The sequence below is a fragment of the Symphalangus syndactylus genome, chromosome X (assembly GCF_028878055.3).
Source record: "Symphalangus syndactylus isolate Jambi chromosome X, NHGRI_mSymSyn1-v2.1_pri, whole genome shotgun sequence".
Taxonomy (NCBI): Eukaryota; Metazoa; Chordata; class Mammalia; order Primates; family Hylobatidae; genus Symphalangus; species Symphalangus syndactylus.
Genome location: NC_072447.2, coordinates 72385341 through 72404298, shown reverse-complemented (window position 1 = coordinate 72404298; position 18958 = coordinate 72385341). Strand labels below are relative to the sequence as shown.

General features: G+C 38.6%; 1 protein-coding gene across 2 annotated transcripts in view; it reads left to right on the top strand.

Moving 5' to 3' along the window:
* Positions 1–18958, top strand: part of LOC129475244 (ankyrin repeat and SOCS box protein 12) — a 165703-nt gene that overhangs the window by 114855 nt on the left and 31890 nt on the right. Inside the window, exons 13-14 of one of the 2 annotated variants that reach the window (XM_055267402.2) lie at positions 4737–4863; positions 6762–10292. In XM_055267402.2, coding sequence (XP_055123377.1) covers positions 4737–4863; positions 6762–7286 — 652 coding nt within the window. In that variant the 3' untranslated portion in view covers positions 7287–10292. Of the gene's footprint in view, positions 1–4736; positions 4864–6761; positions 10293–18958 lie in introns of those variants that run through there. The other variant, XM_063635295.1, reaches the window with a different exon arrangement.

Sequence of the window (18958 nt, the reverse complement as noted above, 5' to 3'; positions counted from 1 at the left end):
TACATTGTTGTCTTTATGATCTTTTTTATTTTTGTTGCATCAGTTGTAATGTCTCCTGTTTTGTTTCTGATTTTATTTATTCAAGTCTTCTCTTTTTATTTCTTAGTCTAGCTAAAGTTTTATCAATTTCGGAATTTTTTTTCCAAAAAATAAACACTTCTTAGTTTCTTTCTTGCTTTTTTTTTTTTTTTTGACAGAGACTCACTCTGTTGGCCTGGCTGCAGACTGGACGAGGCTCAAGCAGTCCTCCAAACCCAGCTCCCAAGTAGCTGGGACTACAAGCATGTGCTATTTTCTAAATGTTTTGGTAGAGATGAGGTCTCTCTATGTAGTCCAGGCTGGTCTCGAACTCCTGGCCTCAAACAATTCTCCTGCCTTGGCGTCCCAAGGTGCTGGGATTATAGACGTGAGCCACTGCACCTGGCCCCACCTCTTTGTTTCTTTGATTTTATATTCACTATTTCATTTATTTCTTCTCTAACCTTTATTATTCCTTCCTCCACTACCTTTGGGCTAGTTTGTTCTTTTCCTAGTTCCTGAGATATAAAGTTAGGTTTTTGATTTTAGATCTTTCTTCTTTTTTAGTATCACTATAAATTATCACTATAATTTATCACTATAAATTTCTCTTTTTTATTAATATTTTTAATTGGCCAGTCATAATTGTATATATTTCAGGGGTACAATGTGATGTTTTGATATATGAATAAAATGTGGAATGATTAAATCAAGCTAATTAACATATCCATCACCTCATTTAGCCATCATTTTTGTGGTGAGACATTTGAAATTTACTCTCTTCTCTTCAATTTTGAAATACGCAATACGTTATTGTCAACCATGGTCACCATGCTGGGCAGAAGACCTCAAAAAGTCATTCCTTTTATCTAACTGCATCTTTCTACCCTTTGGCCAACATCTCCCCATTCTCTCCTATCTCAACCTCTCATATCCACAATTTTACTCTCTGTTTCCATGAGTTTGATTGTTTTAGCTTCCACGTATAGGTGAGAACATATAGTTTTTGTCTTTCTGTGTCTGGCTTATTTCACTTACATAATGTCCTCTGGTTCCATCTACGTTGTCACAAATGACAGCATTTATTTCTTTTTTAAGGTAGAATAGTATTCCATTATGTACATATATATCACATTTTCTTTATTCAATCACCTATTGATGGACTCTTAGGTTGAGTCCATATCTTGACTCTTGTGATTAATGCCAGAATGAACATTAGAGTGCAGATATTTCTTCAAAATACTGATTTCAGTTCCTCTACCCAGAAGTGGGATTGCTGGATCATATGGTAGTTCTATTTTTAATTTTTGTCAAACCTCCATACCGTTTTCCATAATAGCTGTGCTAATAAATTTCCTTCTTAGTACTGCCTTTGCTGCATCCTACATGTTTTGGTATGTTGTGGTTTTGTTTGTTTCAAGATACTTTCCAATTTCCCTTTTGATTTCTTTGACTCATTGGTTGTTTAAGAGTGTTTAAGTTTTTTAATTTCCATATATGTTTTAACTTTCCAGGTTTCCTTTATGCTATTGATTTCTAGTTTCATTCCATTGTGAACAGAAAAAAATACTTGGTATGATTCTAATCTTCTTAAATTTGATAAGCTCTCTTTTATGACCTAACATGTGACCTATCTTGGAGAATGTTACATGTGCTTTTGAAAAGAATGTCTATTGTACTGTTATTGGGTTGAATATTCTGTATATCTGTTAGGTCCATTTGGTCCATAGACTTGTTCAAGTCTGCTATTTGTTTTTTGATTTTTCTCTCTGATTGTTCTATCCATAATTGAAAGCAGAGTATCGAAGTAATCTATTACTGTATTTCTGTCTGTTTCTCCCTTCAGTTCCATCAGTGTTTGCTTTACATATTTAGGGACTCTGATGTTGAATGCATATACATTTATAATTGTTATAGTTTCCTGGTGTATTGATCCTTTCATCATTATATAAAATTCTTCATTGTCTCAGTGACATTTTTTGACTTATAGTTCATTTTATCTGATATTGCTATTGCCATACCTGCTTTTTTTCAGTTACAATTTGCATGGAATATCTTTTTTTATCCCTTCACTTTCAGCGTATGTGTGCCCTTAAATCTAAAGTGAGTCTCTTATAGACAGGATATAATAGGATGTTTTTCTTAAACTATTCAGTCATTCTGTGTATTTTTATTGGGGAGTTTAATCCATGTATATATTTCAAGTAATTGTTGGTAGGGGAGGATTTACTGTTGCCATTTTGTTCATTGTTTTCTGTTTGCCTTGTAGGGATTTTGTTGTTGTTCTTCTTTTCATTTCTTGCTTTCTTCCTTTATGTTTTGTTTTTTGTTTGTTTGTTTAGTTTTTATATTAGTATGCTTTGATTACTTTCACTTCTTTTTTTTTTAACTTCTGTAGGTATTTCCTTTGTAACTACCATGGGGCTTACATAAAATGTCTAACAGTCTAACACTCTGTCTTAAGCATGTAACAACTCAACTTCAATTATGCACACATTACACGTTTTCTTCTTCTCTATGTTATTCATGTCAAAGTTTACATTTATTTATATTGTATATTCATTAGCATACTTTATAATTATTTTAATACTTTTTTAGACTTTATACTACAATTAAAAGTGATTTACCCACAACCATTAGAGTAACATAGTATTCTTTATTAGTTTATATACTTACCTTCACCAACAACTTTTATACGTTTTTATGCTACTGTGTTGCTATTTAGCATTCTTTCATTTTCATTTTCATTTCCCTTTCAATCTAAGAAGACTTCCCTTTAGATTTCCTGTAAGGCAGGTCTAGTGGTAATGAACTCCCTTAGCTTTTGTTTGTCTGGGAAAGTCTTGATCTCTCTTTCGTTTTTGAAGAACAGTTTTGCCACATATATCATTATTGGTTCATAGTTTTAGTTTTCCTTCAGTGCTTTGAATATATTATCCCACTCTCTACTCTCTTCTGACCTGAAAGTTTTTTTTTTTTGCTGAGATGTCTGCTGATGGTCCTAATGGATTTTCCTGCATATGACAAGTTGGTTTTATCTTACTGCTTTCAAAATCCTGTCTTTGACTTTGGCAGTTTGATTATCATATGCCTTAGTGTGGATTTCCTTAGATTCATCGTATTTGGGTCATTTTGGCTTCCTAGATCTGGATGTCCATTTCCTTCCCCAGATTTAGGGGGTTTTCAGTCATTACTTCTTTAAATAAGATTTCTAGTCCTTCTTATATTCTGTTGGGACTCCCATAATGCATATATTGGTCTGCTAATTAATGGTGTCCCATAGGTCCTTTAAGCTATTTTTTTTATTCTTTTTTCTTTGTGTGCCTCTGATTGGATAATGACAAATAATCTGTGTTTGTCTGCTTAGTCTTTTTTCTGCTTGCTCTAGTCTGTCATTTAACTCCTCTATTGGATTCTTTACTTCAGTTATTGTATTCTTCAGCTTTAAGACATCTGCCTATTCTTTTACATTTTCTGTCTCTTTGTTGAAATTTTCGTTTTGTTCATGGATTGTTTTCCTGAGCTGGTTGATATTTTTCCATGATGGATATATTGAATTCTATGTCGGGTAATTCATATATTTTCATGAGAGTCAGTTTCTGGAGTTTTAGCTTGTTTCTTTGTTCAGATTGTGTTACATCAGAAGAATCCACTCTCACTCCCAGTCATATGGATTGGCCTTGTATGGGAGAAGACATTCACCAGCCAACCAAGCCAGAGCTTCTGTGGGCCTTTCAACCCATTGTCCTAGTTTAAACTGCTGTCTTTGTTATTAGTGTCCCCCAGGCATCCAGAGTATGTCCAGTTTCATCAATGTTCCTAGACAGGTGGCACAAAAGCCATTCCCTTGGTAGCTCCTGGAGAATTTAGAATGCTGTGTGCATTTTCCAACTCTTTCCCCTTCCCAGGGAGAAGCTGGGAACTGGGATTTTCCCCCTACCCTGTGTTGAGCCAGGTACAGGAGCTGTGGTACATGCCTACATGCTAGTTGAAACTGCCACTTTCTTCTCTGTAGCCCTCAGGATACTATCACATGCCAGACCCTTTCAACTCTTTGAAATAGGTGAGAAAGAAGCCAGTCTTTCAGGTGGCACCTGGAGAAGTTGGGATGTTAGATGTGCAGTCCAACTTCTTCCATTCTGAGGTAGAAGCTGGGAATGGGGATTTCCTCCTGATCCTATGGCACTGTGCTGGGAGTTGGGATTATGATGAGTGGATGTTTCTGCTTTTTCTACAGATGTTTTGTTTACAGTCTGGTTGGTTTCATACTTATCCATGGTGCAGAAGCTTCTCCATGAGTTGCTGGATTTCTCATAAAGGGAATTGATCCTTGTGTTGCAATTAAATCAGTGTATCCATTGGGGGAAGGAGAGTCCGGGGCTTCCTATTCTGCCATCTTGCTGATGTCATTCCTCTCCCTTATTATTTCATAAAACTACATGTGAGTCTATAATTATCTCAAAATCATAATTTGATTGTTTAAAAGAACATCAAGTTTGCTCAAGTCTAAAATGTCTCCTTCAGCTGAGATTTTTCTGCTGGTATCTTTACTCTTCCCAATTATGAGCATGTCCAGGCTTTTTAATGTCATCAAATTACAGTACTCATGAGATTTTCCCACCTACTAGGCCAATATTTTCTTGGCACAAGGAAAACATTGGTAATCAATTACTCCCGCTAAACTAACCCACTTTTCCCCCCATTTTTGTCTATTTGAGGTTCTGGTGTGGGATGTATAACCGCTTTGACAAAGGGCTGCAGCCCAAGCAGAGTATGCTAGAGAGCCTCCTGGAAATTAAGAAACAGAGAGCAATGCTGGAAACAGATGTGCATGAACTAGAAAAGGTGAGGAGAAAAGTCCCAAAGAGAGATCTTCTTGCCTCTTCTGAGTAGGTCCAGCCTGCTTGGAGTTGAATTGATACTTGTGGAAAGCTGACTGGCTGGCTTTTTTATACTCTTTGGCTTTTCATGTGTCCCGTGTCTACAAAGCTTTGAACATAACTCCTTTTCTTACTTCCCAAAATGTGGTAAATATGTCACTCAACTAGATAAACAAGTGAATTTGTTCCCTTTATCTCTTTTTGGATCTGGATGAAATGAGTAGGAGGAACAAGAGGGAATGACTAGGGAAATCACATAGCATTAAGGGAATAAGTATAACATCTAGGGTATACTGATAAGAACAGTGCAATTGCTGTTTTCCAATTAGGAAAATCTTATAAAAGAAGATTCTTATTTCCTTCCCATGTAGACTGCAAACTCTGCTTATTGAGTGACCATGTTGGACACTTGTTTTTTAATTACAGGTTATAGAAGTCAAAAAGTATTTCTTGTTGATTTCATAAACTGAGCTGCTTATGAAATGTAGGAATCCCTAAGGGTTTGTTTGAAGGACAGGGGAAAGGTACCTCTTAGAAAAGAATTATTGGAAATGGTGTGTTATTTAGGAACTGGGTGTGAACCCACTTTAAGCCACATAAGGCATAGCTTTTCTGCTCCCTGTAAGTAAACAAATGTCATTTTATTGTGAAAATAAATGTGTTGTGATTACATCAGATCCCAAACTTTTTAATGTCCTCTTGGGAGTCAACAGCCAGTTACTTGGTTCCATTTTTTTAAAAGGTGGAGGGGGGCGAACTAAAGCATAACTTAAAATCGTAGGAAACATGCATCCCCGAGAAGGTCCAGTCCTAAGTAGATTAGATGTAGTAGAGAAACTTCTTCTTATGGCTCCTCTTTTAGCTACTAGCAGATTCTTTCACAAGGCCCTCAGGGAAGGTGCCCTATTATTGACCCAGCCCTCTCGCTTATCCCTGCCTGATTCCTGAGAGAGAATCAGATTCATTTCACATATACCCCGATCACTCTGGAAAGACTTCCTTTTGAAGTGTGTATGTGTTTTTGTGTATGTGTGTTATTAACTTTCTTTTTTTAATACAGAGCAGAAAAACAAAGCGGCTGATAATATCACCCAGACAACCCTGTTGACTTTTTTTAAAAGGCAATATAAGTGTAAAGTTAGAAAATACAGAATGCAACAAGGTACAAAATGAAAAGTTTAAAAGACTCCCCCCACCACCTTCAGAAAAATGTATGCATTTTTCTGAAGAGAAGGTCCATAATTTTCATCAGATTTTCAATGGGGACTTATGACCCCCAAATAATCACTGTTGTAAAGTATCAGTGAATCATTATATTATCTCTGAAAGTGAAAATATCTGATAGAGGTAGCATGATGTAGACGACAGGTCATAGACTTTGGCGTTAGGCAGATGCAGGGTCAGATCCCAGTTCTTTACTTTGTACATGTGCGAATTTGGGTGACTTACTTAGCTTCTCTGAGCCTCAGTTTCTTCATCTGTAAAATACAGCTAATACCTAAACTAATAGGTTTATTATCAGGATAAAAGGAAATACTGTGTGTAAAGTGCCTAGCACATAGCAATATTCAATAAATATTAGTGATCTATTCCCCTGCCCTCTCCCCATCTTGTGAACAAAATTGCACTTATCATAAAAGAGGACTTTTATAGATATAAGACCTTTGAGATTCTTCAATGGTAGGGCTTCTAAAGTACTATGGCATGTGATGAGGGAAAGATGTTGTGGGGGAGGGGGTGAGCAAAAGGTCATTTGCTACCATTATAAGTGACAGCAATAGGATCTCTGCAGATCAAGGTGATGTTTGCCTAGTTTTTCTCCTGTTTCTAATACTTCTCAACCCTTTCTTGCTCCTGAGGCAGAAACTAAAAGCCCATGATGAGCCACCAGAAGAGATCTGTACCTGCTCTCAATTAGGAAACATATTATCCCAGCATCTGGGAAGTCCTTTGACCAATCCTCTTGGCTTTATGGGTATTGATGGAGACCTGAATACCTTGATGGAGAATGGCACCCTATCCAGGGAAGGAGGCCTCCGAGCTCAGATGGATCAAGTAAAAAGCCAGTGTGCAGACCTCCACCATAACTGCTGTGAGATTGTGGGCAGCCTTAGGGCCATAAATATCTCTGGGGATGTGGGCATCTCTGGAGGGACGGGCATCTCTGAGGCCATGGGCATCTCTGGAGACATGAGCACCTTTGAGGCTATGGGCTTCTCCGAAGACTTAGGAATCTATGGGGCCATGGACATCTCTGAGGCCACTGGCATCTCTGAAAACTTGGGTATTTCTGAGGCCAGGGGTTTCTCTGGGGACATGGGCATCTTGGGGGACACAGGCATCTCCAAGGCCAGCACCAAGGAGGCAGACTACTCCAAGCATCAGTGAGTTAGTTACTCATCATCCATGCTAGGTATACCTACAGCAGCTACAGTGATTCTTGTCCCAGAGAGGGCTATGCTGCTTTTCCAATTGGTTTAAGTGGGTGAAGCCAGGGCACCCCTCTCCCCACTTAAGTCTGGAAGGGAATTACTTTACTGATTAAGTGACCAATATGTTCATATTAAGCAGTACAGAGTGTAGGCAAGAGAAAGAATATGTTATTGTTCTAAAATGGGATTTAACTATAGAAATGTTGCCTCTCAGCTGAGGCACATATTAAGCTGGTTCTACTGTCTGTTTTCCTTAATGATCGACCTCCCCTATTTTCTATCCTCACTGCTGTAATATGAGAGTGAAGTGGAAATATTGTCACAATGGTCAATAATGACCCTTTTGAGGGTATGGAGAGATGGTATACAGCAGGTAACTGTGAATTGCAGAATAAATTAAAAGAAAATTTTATTTTCAGGTATGCTTAGTCATGGGATGTTAGCTAACATTATTGCCAATGGAGACATACAATATTTTCCTGAGAAGGAAATCAAAATGATGCTTAATTGTTAGCATAAGTGCATGGGTGCTTGGTGGTTTGAAACATGTGACGAAAGTTTTCTTAAGTTACAACACTTGCTTTCTCCAACCCACACCCCAGCTAGGTCTTGTTAAAATACTTAGCCAATTCCTTTTCTCGTAGATAGCCCATAGGTAAACTTGAATCCACTACAGTCTAAAATTATAAATTTCAAATTAATGGGGTTTGAATTAGTAACATTAATTGCATCAGTTCAGGAAGTAACTGAAAATCTCAGTGCTTCAGACTCAGACTGAGACATGGTCTGTGTGCCTATCTGGGTTTGTGCAAAATAGGACCCTTTTTAGGTCTTTTTATGAAAACAAATGGTTTTGCTTATCTAGATATCACATGAGGTTTATGGATGTTTTAGACACAATTGGCACTACTTTTAAATCTGGTAGGTTTATCACCTTGTGCTAATGTACAGTTTTGAAAAAAGTCCATTCTGATAGCAGATCCAGATACTCCTGGGGAAAAGGATGTATTTTTATTTAAACACCAGTTTTTCTCCTAGGGGTTGATATACTTGATGGGTTTTTTATCTGTCCTAATTGGATATTCAGTCATGATTTTGCTACTTCCACATACTGAGAGTAGGATAGTCCTCAGTCAGTTTGGGTCATGCTCTGTATATTCTCAGCAATTCCAGAACTCTTAATGCCAACAGAATCCAGGTCCTCACCCAAAAAGTCTGTTCCAAATACTCTATATTTGGCTTAAGCTAAAACATTAGATGACTTAAAGAGGCATCCCTTGATTATCACATCCAGTTGTGCACATAGAAATCTCTAAAAGATTACCTCATTAGGTGCTTTTCTTTGAAAGAAAGAGGTACCTTTTAAGGGTTTAATTTAAATATGGGAGAGGAGTGCCAGGATAGCTCCTTGATTTCTTATCTCTAGCTATAACCTGTAGACCCAAAACATCCTCTTTAGTGGAAGAACTCTAAATCATTTTGGTTGTCTTTTTTTATATGTAAGCAGGAGTCATTTTTCTATTTACTTCCTCTTGGTAAATTTTTAACTTTTTGTTTTTGAAGAACTCGTAATTTATTTGGGTCTTTCCCATTAATAAATAAGGGCCATATTTTACTTCCATATTCTTGATAGCGCCCTTGATCCTATAATTTTAAAGCATCAAGATGATTTCCTTTTTTTTATCTCTCTGGTCCTCCTCTTTCCACGATTTAGTCCTTGCTTTATATAACCTAAATCATCAGATGTTGCCAGTTGTCATTTGACTTCTTTTGGAAAAAAAAAATGGGGTTTGTGCACACCATTTTAATCTGGAGGCTACATCTACTCCTGGCTTTGTGAAGGAAGTTGCCAAAAAGGATGATGGTACCAATCTGCCTCCAGTGAGCTATTCTGGATCTTGCTCCCAGATCTTTCTCCCATATCTCAATCTGTATATTGCAGTTTATTAACTAGCATGATGTTCTGGATAGAGTGCGTTTAGTTTTCAGGGAAGTTGAAAGTAAAAAGGTAAATGGCAAGACGTAGTAGTTTTTGCAAATTCTATAAAAAACTAAAGAGTCTTGATTTATTCCTAAAGATCTGTACAGGGACAGTACATAGTACCTAATCTTATTTCTTAGATCAAAAACAAAATTAGTCAATAGTGAAAGGAAGGTCTTTTCAATATAATTCTAAACTAAGAAGGAGTAAACCACAACCCTGGTATTTCCAAAAGCAAAAACAACATTTTTAAAAGACTGGATTATTTTGTTAATTATCTAAGGCCATGTGATCAATCTCAGTCTCAAAATCTGTGAGGTCAATTTGTTTGGTCTTTGATATTTTTATTCCCCAACATGCCACATTATTGCTTACATATAAAATATACAGAACTTAAAAAATCTGCATGAAAATCAACTATTTATTCTCAACACCAAACACCTTTTAGTTTTACAGTTGGATTTAAAAATCTGAGAGAAGAAAAAGATGGAATCCAGGTATTTACACACTATTAAAAGCAGATTAGCTATCTATAGGTAGGAGCCCAGCAATAGTGAGGAGACTCTTGAAGGCAAGTTGCCAGGAGTACTAGAAAAGATGATCTATTAATGGCTTTCACTTCATACTCTGATATAGCACCTATGCTGTGAAAGAAATGTGACTCCCTTCACCCACTGTCATACCTTTCCAGTTCCCCAAGCAGAAATTCCATTCTCATGTGACTACTGTACTTAAATAGGAAGGCATTTAACCACCTGCCACTGTCATCCACTAATCTGACCTCTGCCTACTTTCTACACGTTTCACAGGCCTGGGGTTACTGCTTATCTTTTCTATGCATGAGGCAGGCTCTGTTCCTGTGCTTGTGGCCATGCTCAGATTCTACCATGGCCACCGTTTTAAAAATTCATTAATTATTTACTTAGTTTATGGAATGACAGATTTATCACAGTAGTAAATAAAACAATTTTAAGTAACAAATAACAGCTAACAGTTTGACTTTTTAAAGAATAAATTCACGAATAAGGTTTGCTCTATGAAAGAAAACCTGAAACTCTATATAGAACTAACTACAAGAATCTAAAGCTTATGGTGCATATATTAGACATGTGTATCTTTGGAAAGTACCCTTAGAAATTATGTTCAATTACCAGCAAGTCAGTTGTCATGCATGAAACACCTCTTGTCTGAGATACTCCTCACACTTCACTGGAAGTTGAGACCTTTCTCAGAACACTTCCAGCCAAAAGGAATCCAAGTCTTTTTAAGAGGTGCTTTTCAAACCTAATTGGTAACTATTTAAGCTTGGTCTTAATTTAGTAGAAAGAGAAGTTTAATAATTAAAGATGATCATGTCAGTTCTTTGTTACATACTGGCTTTTATTAAACACCCAACTCTTCTTGATGCTAATTAGGCTTTGATATACTATTGGGAAATCTTTCTATGAGAGCATTTTATTAAGTGTCCTTTTTCTAAACAATTGTGTAGGGTAATGTAAATTACCTTTATGTTAAAATATCCTTCTCAAAAGGGGTTTACTGTACTCCAGATTGGTTTATACCTAGGAAGATAATTCTCACTTTATTAATTTCCAGTGTGTATGATTTAGTGATATCTAAACCAAATCTTTACCCCACCTTCAGGCGTCTCACTCTGAGAATTCTTTGTATGATACAGGCAGATATGATTCCAACCAAATCTGGTTGCTTTATTCTAAGTGCCAAATCTAAACCTGCCTTTTTATGTACACATTTAAAAACAAACAAAAAGACAAGGCTTAAGCCTTACATGTTATTCCTATGTTTTTTTTTTAAATATACTGTGAAGAAATGGTTGAGCTGTCAGGCAAAAACAGACATGGAAAGATGTGAGGTCATAACGGACTCTTGTTTTCTTGTCCTTTTAAAGGCAGTTGTGATTTCAGAGTATTTGATGGTGGCATAGAAACTTTTCCAAAGCAAAAAACAAAAACAAAAAACTTGCTTTTCAAGCCCTATAAAACATGTCTTCTCTGATTCCCTGGCTGTGATACTGACAGTCTTTGCCTTCCCCTTAAATAGGAAGTACTAGTATTGTCACCAGTCTTGGCAGCCCATGTCTCCTTTACATGTCAATGCAAGTAAAAGCATGTTACATTCTCTGTGATTTGTGACTGTTTTCACAAAAGAGAAGTGTGCTTTGAAAGCAGCTGTCTCCATGCACATGTATGTTTATTGTGGCACTATTCACAATAGCAAAGACTTGGAACCAACCCAAATGTCCAACAATGATAGACTGGATTAAGAAAATATGGCACTCATCTATTCACAATAGCAAAGAGTTGGAACCAACCCAAATGTCCAACAACGATAGACTGGATTAAGAAAGTGTGGCACATATACACCATGGAATACTATGCAGCCGTAAAAAATGATGAGTTCATGTCCTTTGTAGGGACATGGATGAAACTGGAAAACATCATTCTCAGTAAACTATCGCAAGGACAAAAAACCAAACACCACATGTTCTCACTCATAGGTGGGAATTGAACAATGAGAACTCATGGACACAGACAGGAAGGGGAACATCACGCACCGGGGACTGTTGTGGGGTGGGGGGAGTGGGGAGGGACAGTATTAGGAGATATACATAATGCTAAATGACGAGTTGATGGGTGCAGCAAAACAACATGGCACATGGATACATATGTAACAAACCTGCACATTGTGCACATGTACCCTAAAACCTGAAGTATAATAATAAATAAAAATAAATAAATAAAAAAAGAAAGAAAATGTGGCACACATACACCATGGAATACTATGCAGCCATAAAGAAGGATGAGTTCATGTCCTTTGTAGGGACATGGATGAAGCTGGAAACCATCATTCTCAGCAAACTATCACAAGGACAAAAAACCAAACATCACATGTTCTCACTCATAAGTGGAAATTGAACAATGAGAACACATGGACACAGGAAGGGGAACATCACACACTGGGGCCTGTTGTGGGGTCGGGGGAGGCGGGAGGGATAGCATTAGTAGATATACCTAATGTTAAATGACGAGTTACTGGGTGCAGCACACCAACATGGCACATGAATACATATGTAACAAACCTGCACATTGTGCACATGTACCCTAAAACTTAAAGTATAATAATAATAATAATGAACATATTCCAAAAAAGCAAAAATAAAAAAGAAAGCAGCTGTCTCATTTAGACCCATGGATCTTGCGGGAGCTGAACAAAAATATGCTCAGAAGTTGGCATGTGTGAAACCAATGGCTTCCATGTTTAGTCTGGTGTCCTGTCTGTTGGTGCTTTTTAAAGCATTGGGGGTAACCTAAAAGCTTTTTTCTCTTCCAAAGCTTTATTAACCTTTCAACCATTTTCATGGCTTTGTACTCTAACTTTTTAGAGGGCTCTACACCAGCCTTTACAGAATCCCAGTTGTGGAGAAGGAGGTGGGAAGGGTCGGGGGAAGAGAGTAATACAGAAATATACCTGGCCAGTTCAACAGAAAAAGTATATACCTATCCATGATTACCAGCATTCTAGTTGTTTAAAATTTCATGTGCTCCTTGAGATTAAATTGTTCACAATAAGATCCAAAAGTCTTTTCCAAGTGGTACTGGGATTAATATATTTTCTTTTTAAGGCTTTTACACTGGTAGAAACTGTTTCCTTAAGAATGCTGTGAGATGTATATTTTCTTTATCAACATTTTTCTCTGTTGTGATATGTAGTCCTGGGTTTTCTCTTCTTTTAGAGAGTGAAGGATGATGGGTGGTATTCTCTCCCCTTAATATATCCCTGAGGCAGATCAGTCCTTAGCACTTTTTTGCTTCTTTTGCTGAAGCAACATTGGATTTCTCACCTGTCAGGTGAGAAACAAACACCAAAGTCATAGATAATCAGTGTTCAAAGACCCATGTCCTCTGGTCCCACTTCACATGCATTTGGCCATACCAGTTCACATAAAGTGCCTCCAAGTCTCCACTTCACTTGCATTTGCAGACAGGGTGGTTTCTTCATTTTGTGAATGCCAGTGAGAATGCAGAGCACATATTCTGCTTCTGAAACAGAGCATGTTGTATATTATAGTTTGACAATGCCTCTGGCTTACGAACAGCTAACAAGTTCAGTCCTTTTGGAATATAGCTCATAGTATAGCGATTTGTGTGTGTGTGTGTGTATGTGTGTGTGTTTACTAGAACTTTGGTAGCATCTGGTCTCATAGGTTATTTGGGCATTCAGATGAAGAAGATTTGTCCCAGAAATTAGAAACTCTTTTAGTGCTAAGCCTCTTACTTTGATATTGTCTAGCTAAGTTTAATGAGTACTTTAGGACATGCCAAGCCAGAGATAGAGACCAAAGTTAAACAATTGGCCTTTTCTCTGGGATATATCATCAGGCAGCTTTAAAAGTAAGATTCAAGTATATGACCAGTGTTATCTGTAATATGTTAATGTCAGCCACATACCTGCATGAAGATCACGCAACTGATGTATAATTCAGAATTGAACTCTATAGGTTCTTTGAGAACCTGACTTTTTATTAGCTCCAGGTTTACAGACTGACACTGTCACAGCAGCTCAAGTCTGAACTTGCCAAGGTACAACAGTGTGAATGATTGACTTTAATTCCCTGTCATGTGTTTTCTTGAGCCTGTTACACCACTGCGGTATGGATGTGTGACCCAGTGACGATGTTCACTGCCAGTTGTTTTGTCCAGTGCCACAGAGATCATTGGCCCTCTACTGCAGCTGTGTTACAATTTGCAAATGTTTGGATGATACCGTGTTTTTTATCCAAAATTAAAAACCTTCAGTCTTTTGCATGTGTGAGGTTACTGTGTATTAGCTACAAATAAAAGAAAAGATGGCATACCTCCAAAAATGGTACGCTGACCTAGCCTCAACAGATGAACCACCTTACAAAGACAGGATCTGCAGGTAGGTTAAAATACTCTCTGTTGATGTTAAAATAAGACAAGAAAGGTATCAGGGCACCTGGTTCTGAAGAGCATTGTCAGTGACCAGCTGTGAGGGCAAGACTGACACCAACTTAACTCACAAAAGAGCGCTGACAGTATACCAGTTTGTTCATTCACATTGGGGACAGACCTGTTTACAGACCAAGCTCTTCACCCCCTTTCAAGGCCTTCTCTCCTGCCCCCACTGCCCCCTCTCCCAGCAAGAATTCTCACTCATGAACTTGGGGGTTATTTCCTCCAGGCCTCAAAAGAGCTTCCCTCTCTGGGGACTATGTGATCTGGGCCTCTAGTGGGCAGAACACAGAGAGACCTGGGTTCTAGTCCTGGCTCTGCCATTCACTGGCCCAGTGGTTTTGGGCGTCATTTTCTCTCTCTCTCAGCCTTAGACGTCTTACCTGTAAAATGGGAATGATAATTGTACCTACCACACAGGGTCATTGTGCAAGTTAACAGAGCTAATATGTAAAGTACTACCTGGTAAAGTCCCTGGTAGTACATAAAAAACAGTCAAAATGCATTAGCCTCCTCCTACTTTCAGCCCTGATGCTGCTGATTACACTGACAAGTTCTCACTCTTATGCTTCTTTTTTCAACTCTATTCAGTCCCTTCCTACTCTTGACATATTGTCTTTAGACAGTCATATTATAATATATTATGCTAAATTAACCAATAAATCTTTGTTCATTATAGAATGTTTTTAAAATATAGAGAACCAAAAAAGAAGACATCATAATTTTTCTATGCAGGGAGAAATCTACATGCAGAGAACAAAATAGGACTGTACTGTTCACTCTTATGTAATAGTCTTGCTTAATTTTGAACATCTTTCCATTTCTATAAATATAGGTTTATTTTGCTATTTTAATGGCCACATAGTATCTCACTATATGAGCTATAGTTTATTCAACCACCTTCCTATTGTTAAACACACTACAGCCTTCTTCTATATCAAATTTCAATCTTGCCTTTCTGAGCTATACCCTATTTTCATTGGTTAGAATTCAGCAACCTGCTTTCTAATTTGAGGTAACCGCCTTCCCTGAGGTGACTTATACAGATGGGTAATTTCATCTATTCTGGTAGGATTTTTTTTTTTAACCAACAAACTCTGTATTAGTCCTTTCTCCCATTGCTATAAAGAAATACCTTAGAGTGAGTAATTTATCAAGAAAAGAGGTTTAATTGGCTCACAGTTCCGCAGGCTGTCCAGGAAGCATGATGCTGGCATCTGCTTGGCTTCTGAGGAGGCCTCGGGAAAACTTACAGTCAGGGCATAAGGCAAAGTGGGAGCGAGGCATCCCACATGGCAGGAGCAGGAGCAGGAGAGTGAAGAGGGAGGTGCTACACACTTTTAAACAACCAGATCTCACAAGAACTCACTATCAGGAGAACAACACCAAGTGGATTATGCTAAACCATTAATGAAGGATCCCCACCTCCAACACTGGGGATTACAATTGAACATAAGATTTGGGTGAGAACACAGATCCAAACCATATCAAACCCTAAGGGTAATTTGAGGTCTAAATTTTCATGATACTTTGTACAGAACATAAGCCTGATCTTGGAATTTATTCACTCTGTAGTCCCAAGGTAATGCACTGTGTTAGCTGTGGTTGAGGGTGTGGCAAGCTGGGCACTCTGAAATCAACTATGTTCACAGCCTCCTGTCATTCAGTAAAGGCCTAGTTTCACAGGAAAGAGGGTGTCAAAGGAAGCCCCTAAATGAGAAAGCGCTTCCGGATTAGTCAGCCCCCCTGACTTACTGTGCTTCCTTATTTGCAAAATAGGAATAATCTCTACCCTGCCAGACTCATGCTGTGATTGTGACAACCAAGGGAAATAGTAACTGCAAAAGCACTTTGCAAATTTGGAAGTACTTTTCAAATATAAATTGGTATTGTTAGTTTCAATCTTCAAATCCTGTCCAACTAAACTAGAACTACATATAGAAGTACAAAATCAAGAATTAATGGAGTATGCTTTTGGCCTTTGGGAGGAAAATGCTACTTGGGTATATGTAAGGCACAGCACATTTGAAAGGCTACCTCGTTTCTCTAGGCCTCTGTTACCTATATTTAAGACAGGTGGTTTGAACTAGTTGATTTCTAGGAAATGACTGAATACCTATTGAGTGGTTCATGTGTGCCAGGTCTTGGGCTGGGAGCTTTAATTATATTTTGTGTGGATGAAATAACTGAAGTCCTGTTCAAAGTCGCCAGGCTAGTATGTAGGCTACTGAAACACAAGACTGACTAAAATATTGTCTATCTTGAGAATTTCATACTCTAAAACCCTATTGATTGATTGGACTTCCAGTCCAGGCAAGACAGTGTAGGTTCATTTCTCACTATTCCTTCCCACTAAGTACAACCATAAGGCCTAGAAATAACACAAGTGGCAACTGAAGGAGAACTCTGAAAGGTGGTATGAAGGAGAGCTGTTTTGGGATCCCAGGGATGGAGTAACAACACAGCAGCAAGATGTTTTATGTCCTGTCACCCAACAAGGTGGCAGTCCAGGCTGGGTATTTCTTGACCCCCAACCTAACAAGATAAGGCAGCCCAGGGAGGCTTATTCCTCCCCTAGATCAAGCAGGATTCCCTCCAATAAGAGGTGAGCCTGACAGCATCATCAAGGGGGATTAATCAAGACATCAAGAACTCCCTCATTCCCCACTAACAATAAGCAGCCAGGCGAAGGGCTCTCCATCTCTACTCTTCCCTACTCAGAGACATGAGCAACCAGGAGACATCAGCAAAAGAGACCCTGCCACAAATGCTCATCCCAGGATGACCACTTAATCTCCACGGCCGGATGGGTACCCTGTCAAAACAAGGGACTGGGCAGGGAAGCCTCTTTGTCACTGCAAGCCTGAAAGTTCCATGCCCAACTGAGAGACATTGGGCAACAGGCCTAGGGAAACTATTTCTGCTCCCCTCAGGCAGCACAAGCAGAAAACAGGAGGAAACCCAGTGGCAACAGACAAACCAATCAGACCAAAACAGCACCAAAAAGCTTTCAAAAACAACTTCACTGGAATGATAGCTGACAAAAGTAGGAGAGGATCTGCATGCTACAGCTAAACAAGATGACTGCCTGCTAAAATAGAAAGTTTAAATAGAGACTCCTAACAGAATAGACAAAATGTCCAGGATATAATAGAAAACTCACAATTTAAGTAAGAAGAGACAATCCATCAAGTAACGTCAACACTGAGATAAATCAGATGTTGGAATTACTAGGATTTTAAAACTACCATCATAAGATTCAAAAAGGAATAAAAAATCATTTGAAACAAATGAAAAAAATGGAAAATTTCAGCAAAGAAATAAAAGTTATTTTTAAACAGAACCAAATGAGGATGGGCGTGGTGGCTCACACCTGTAAACCCAGCACTTTGGGAGGCTGAGGTAGGTGGATCACCTGAGGTCAGGAGTTAGAGACCAGCCTGACCAATATGGTGAAACCCCATCCCTACTAAAAGTACAAAAATTAGCCAGGTGTGGTGGTGTGCGCCTGTAGTCTCAGCTACTCAAGGGGCTGAGACAGGAGATTTGCTTGAACCCGAGAGGCAGATGTTGCAGTGAGCCAAGATCATGCCACTGCTCTCCAGCCTGGGCAACAGAACGAGACTCCATCAAAAAAAAAAAAAAAAAAAAAGGGAACCAAATGAAAGTGGGGCATGGTCCTCTGATTGCTTGAGCCCAGGAGTTTGAGACCAGCCTGGGCAACATGGCGAAACCCCCCTTCTCTACAGAAAATACAAAAATTAACTGGGCATGTTGGTGTGAGCCTGTAGTCCTAGCTACTCGGGAAGCTGTGGTGGGAGGATCACTTGAGCTGAGAAGGTTGAGGCTACAGTGAGCTGTGATTGCACCACTACACTCCAGCCTGGGTGACAGAGTGAGGCCTTGACTCAAAAAAAAAAGAACCAAATGAAACGGAAATAGTACAAGTGAAAGATACAATAATGTTACAGTAGGTAACTAATCAGGTATGAGCAGGGCAAGACAGGGCTCCCCACCACACACACACCAAGAGTGTTGGGTGACCTTCAGCTGATGGTCAGGTGGTTAACAGTTTCTCTAAAGTAATAATTGTTTACAGCCGGTGCCAGGGAAAGGCATTCTCCTAATAGATAGAAAACACCTAAAACTGATCAGCAGCTTCCCAATAAGATCCTGGAAGTATGCCAGCATATAAAGCCCCAAGTCAAGAGGTCAAGCTGTGCACTTGGTTGCTCAAGTCGCCCACTTGGCTCTCTTCTAAGTTGTACTTTCCTTCTTTCCTTTCCTTTTTTCCCTTACTGTTCTAAAGCTTTTTAAATAAACTTCCACTCCTGCTCTGAAACTTGCCTTGGTCTCTTCTTCTGCTTTATGCCCCCTCAGTCAAATTCTTTCTACTGAGGAGGACTGAAGTTGCTGCAGACCCATTCGAATATGCCACTGGTAACTTGGGATAACTTGGATCTCCTCAACCAGTAACAATAACAGAAGAGAAACAAAAAACTCACTGGATGAGCTCCTAGTAGAATGGAGATAACAGATAAGATAACAGATAAGATAATCAGTGAACTTGAGGATATATAAATGGAATTTACCCAGTCTTAGGAGAAAACAAAAAAAAAATCAAGCATCAGGGACTTGTATAATAAAAAAATA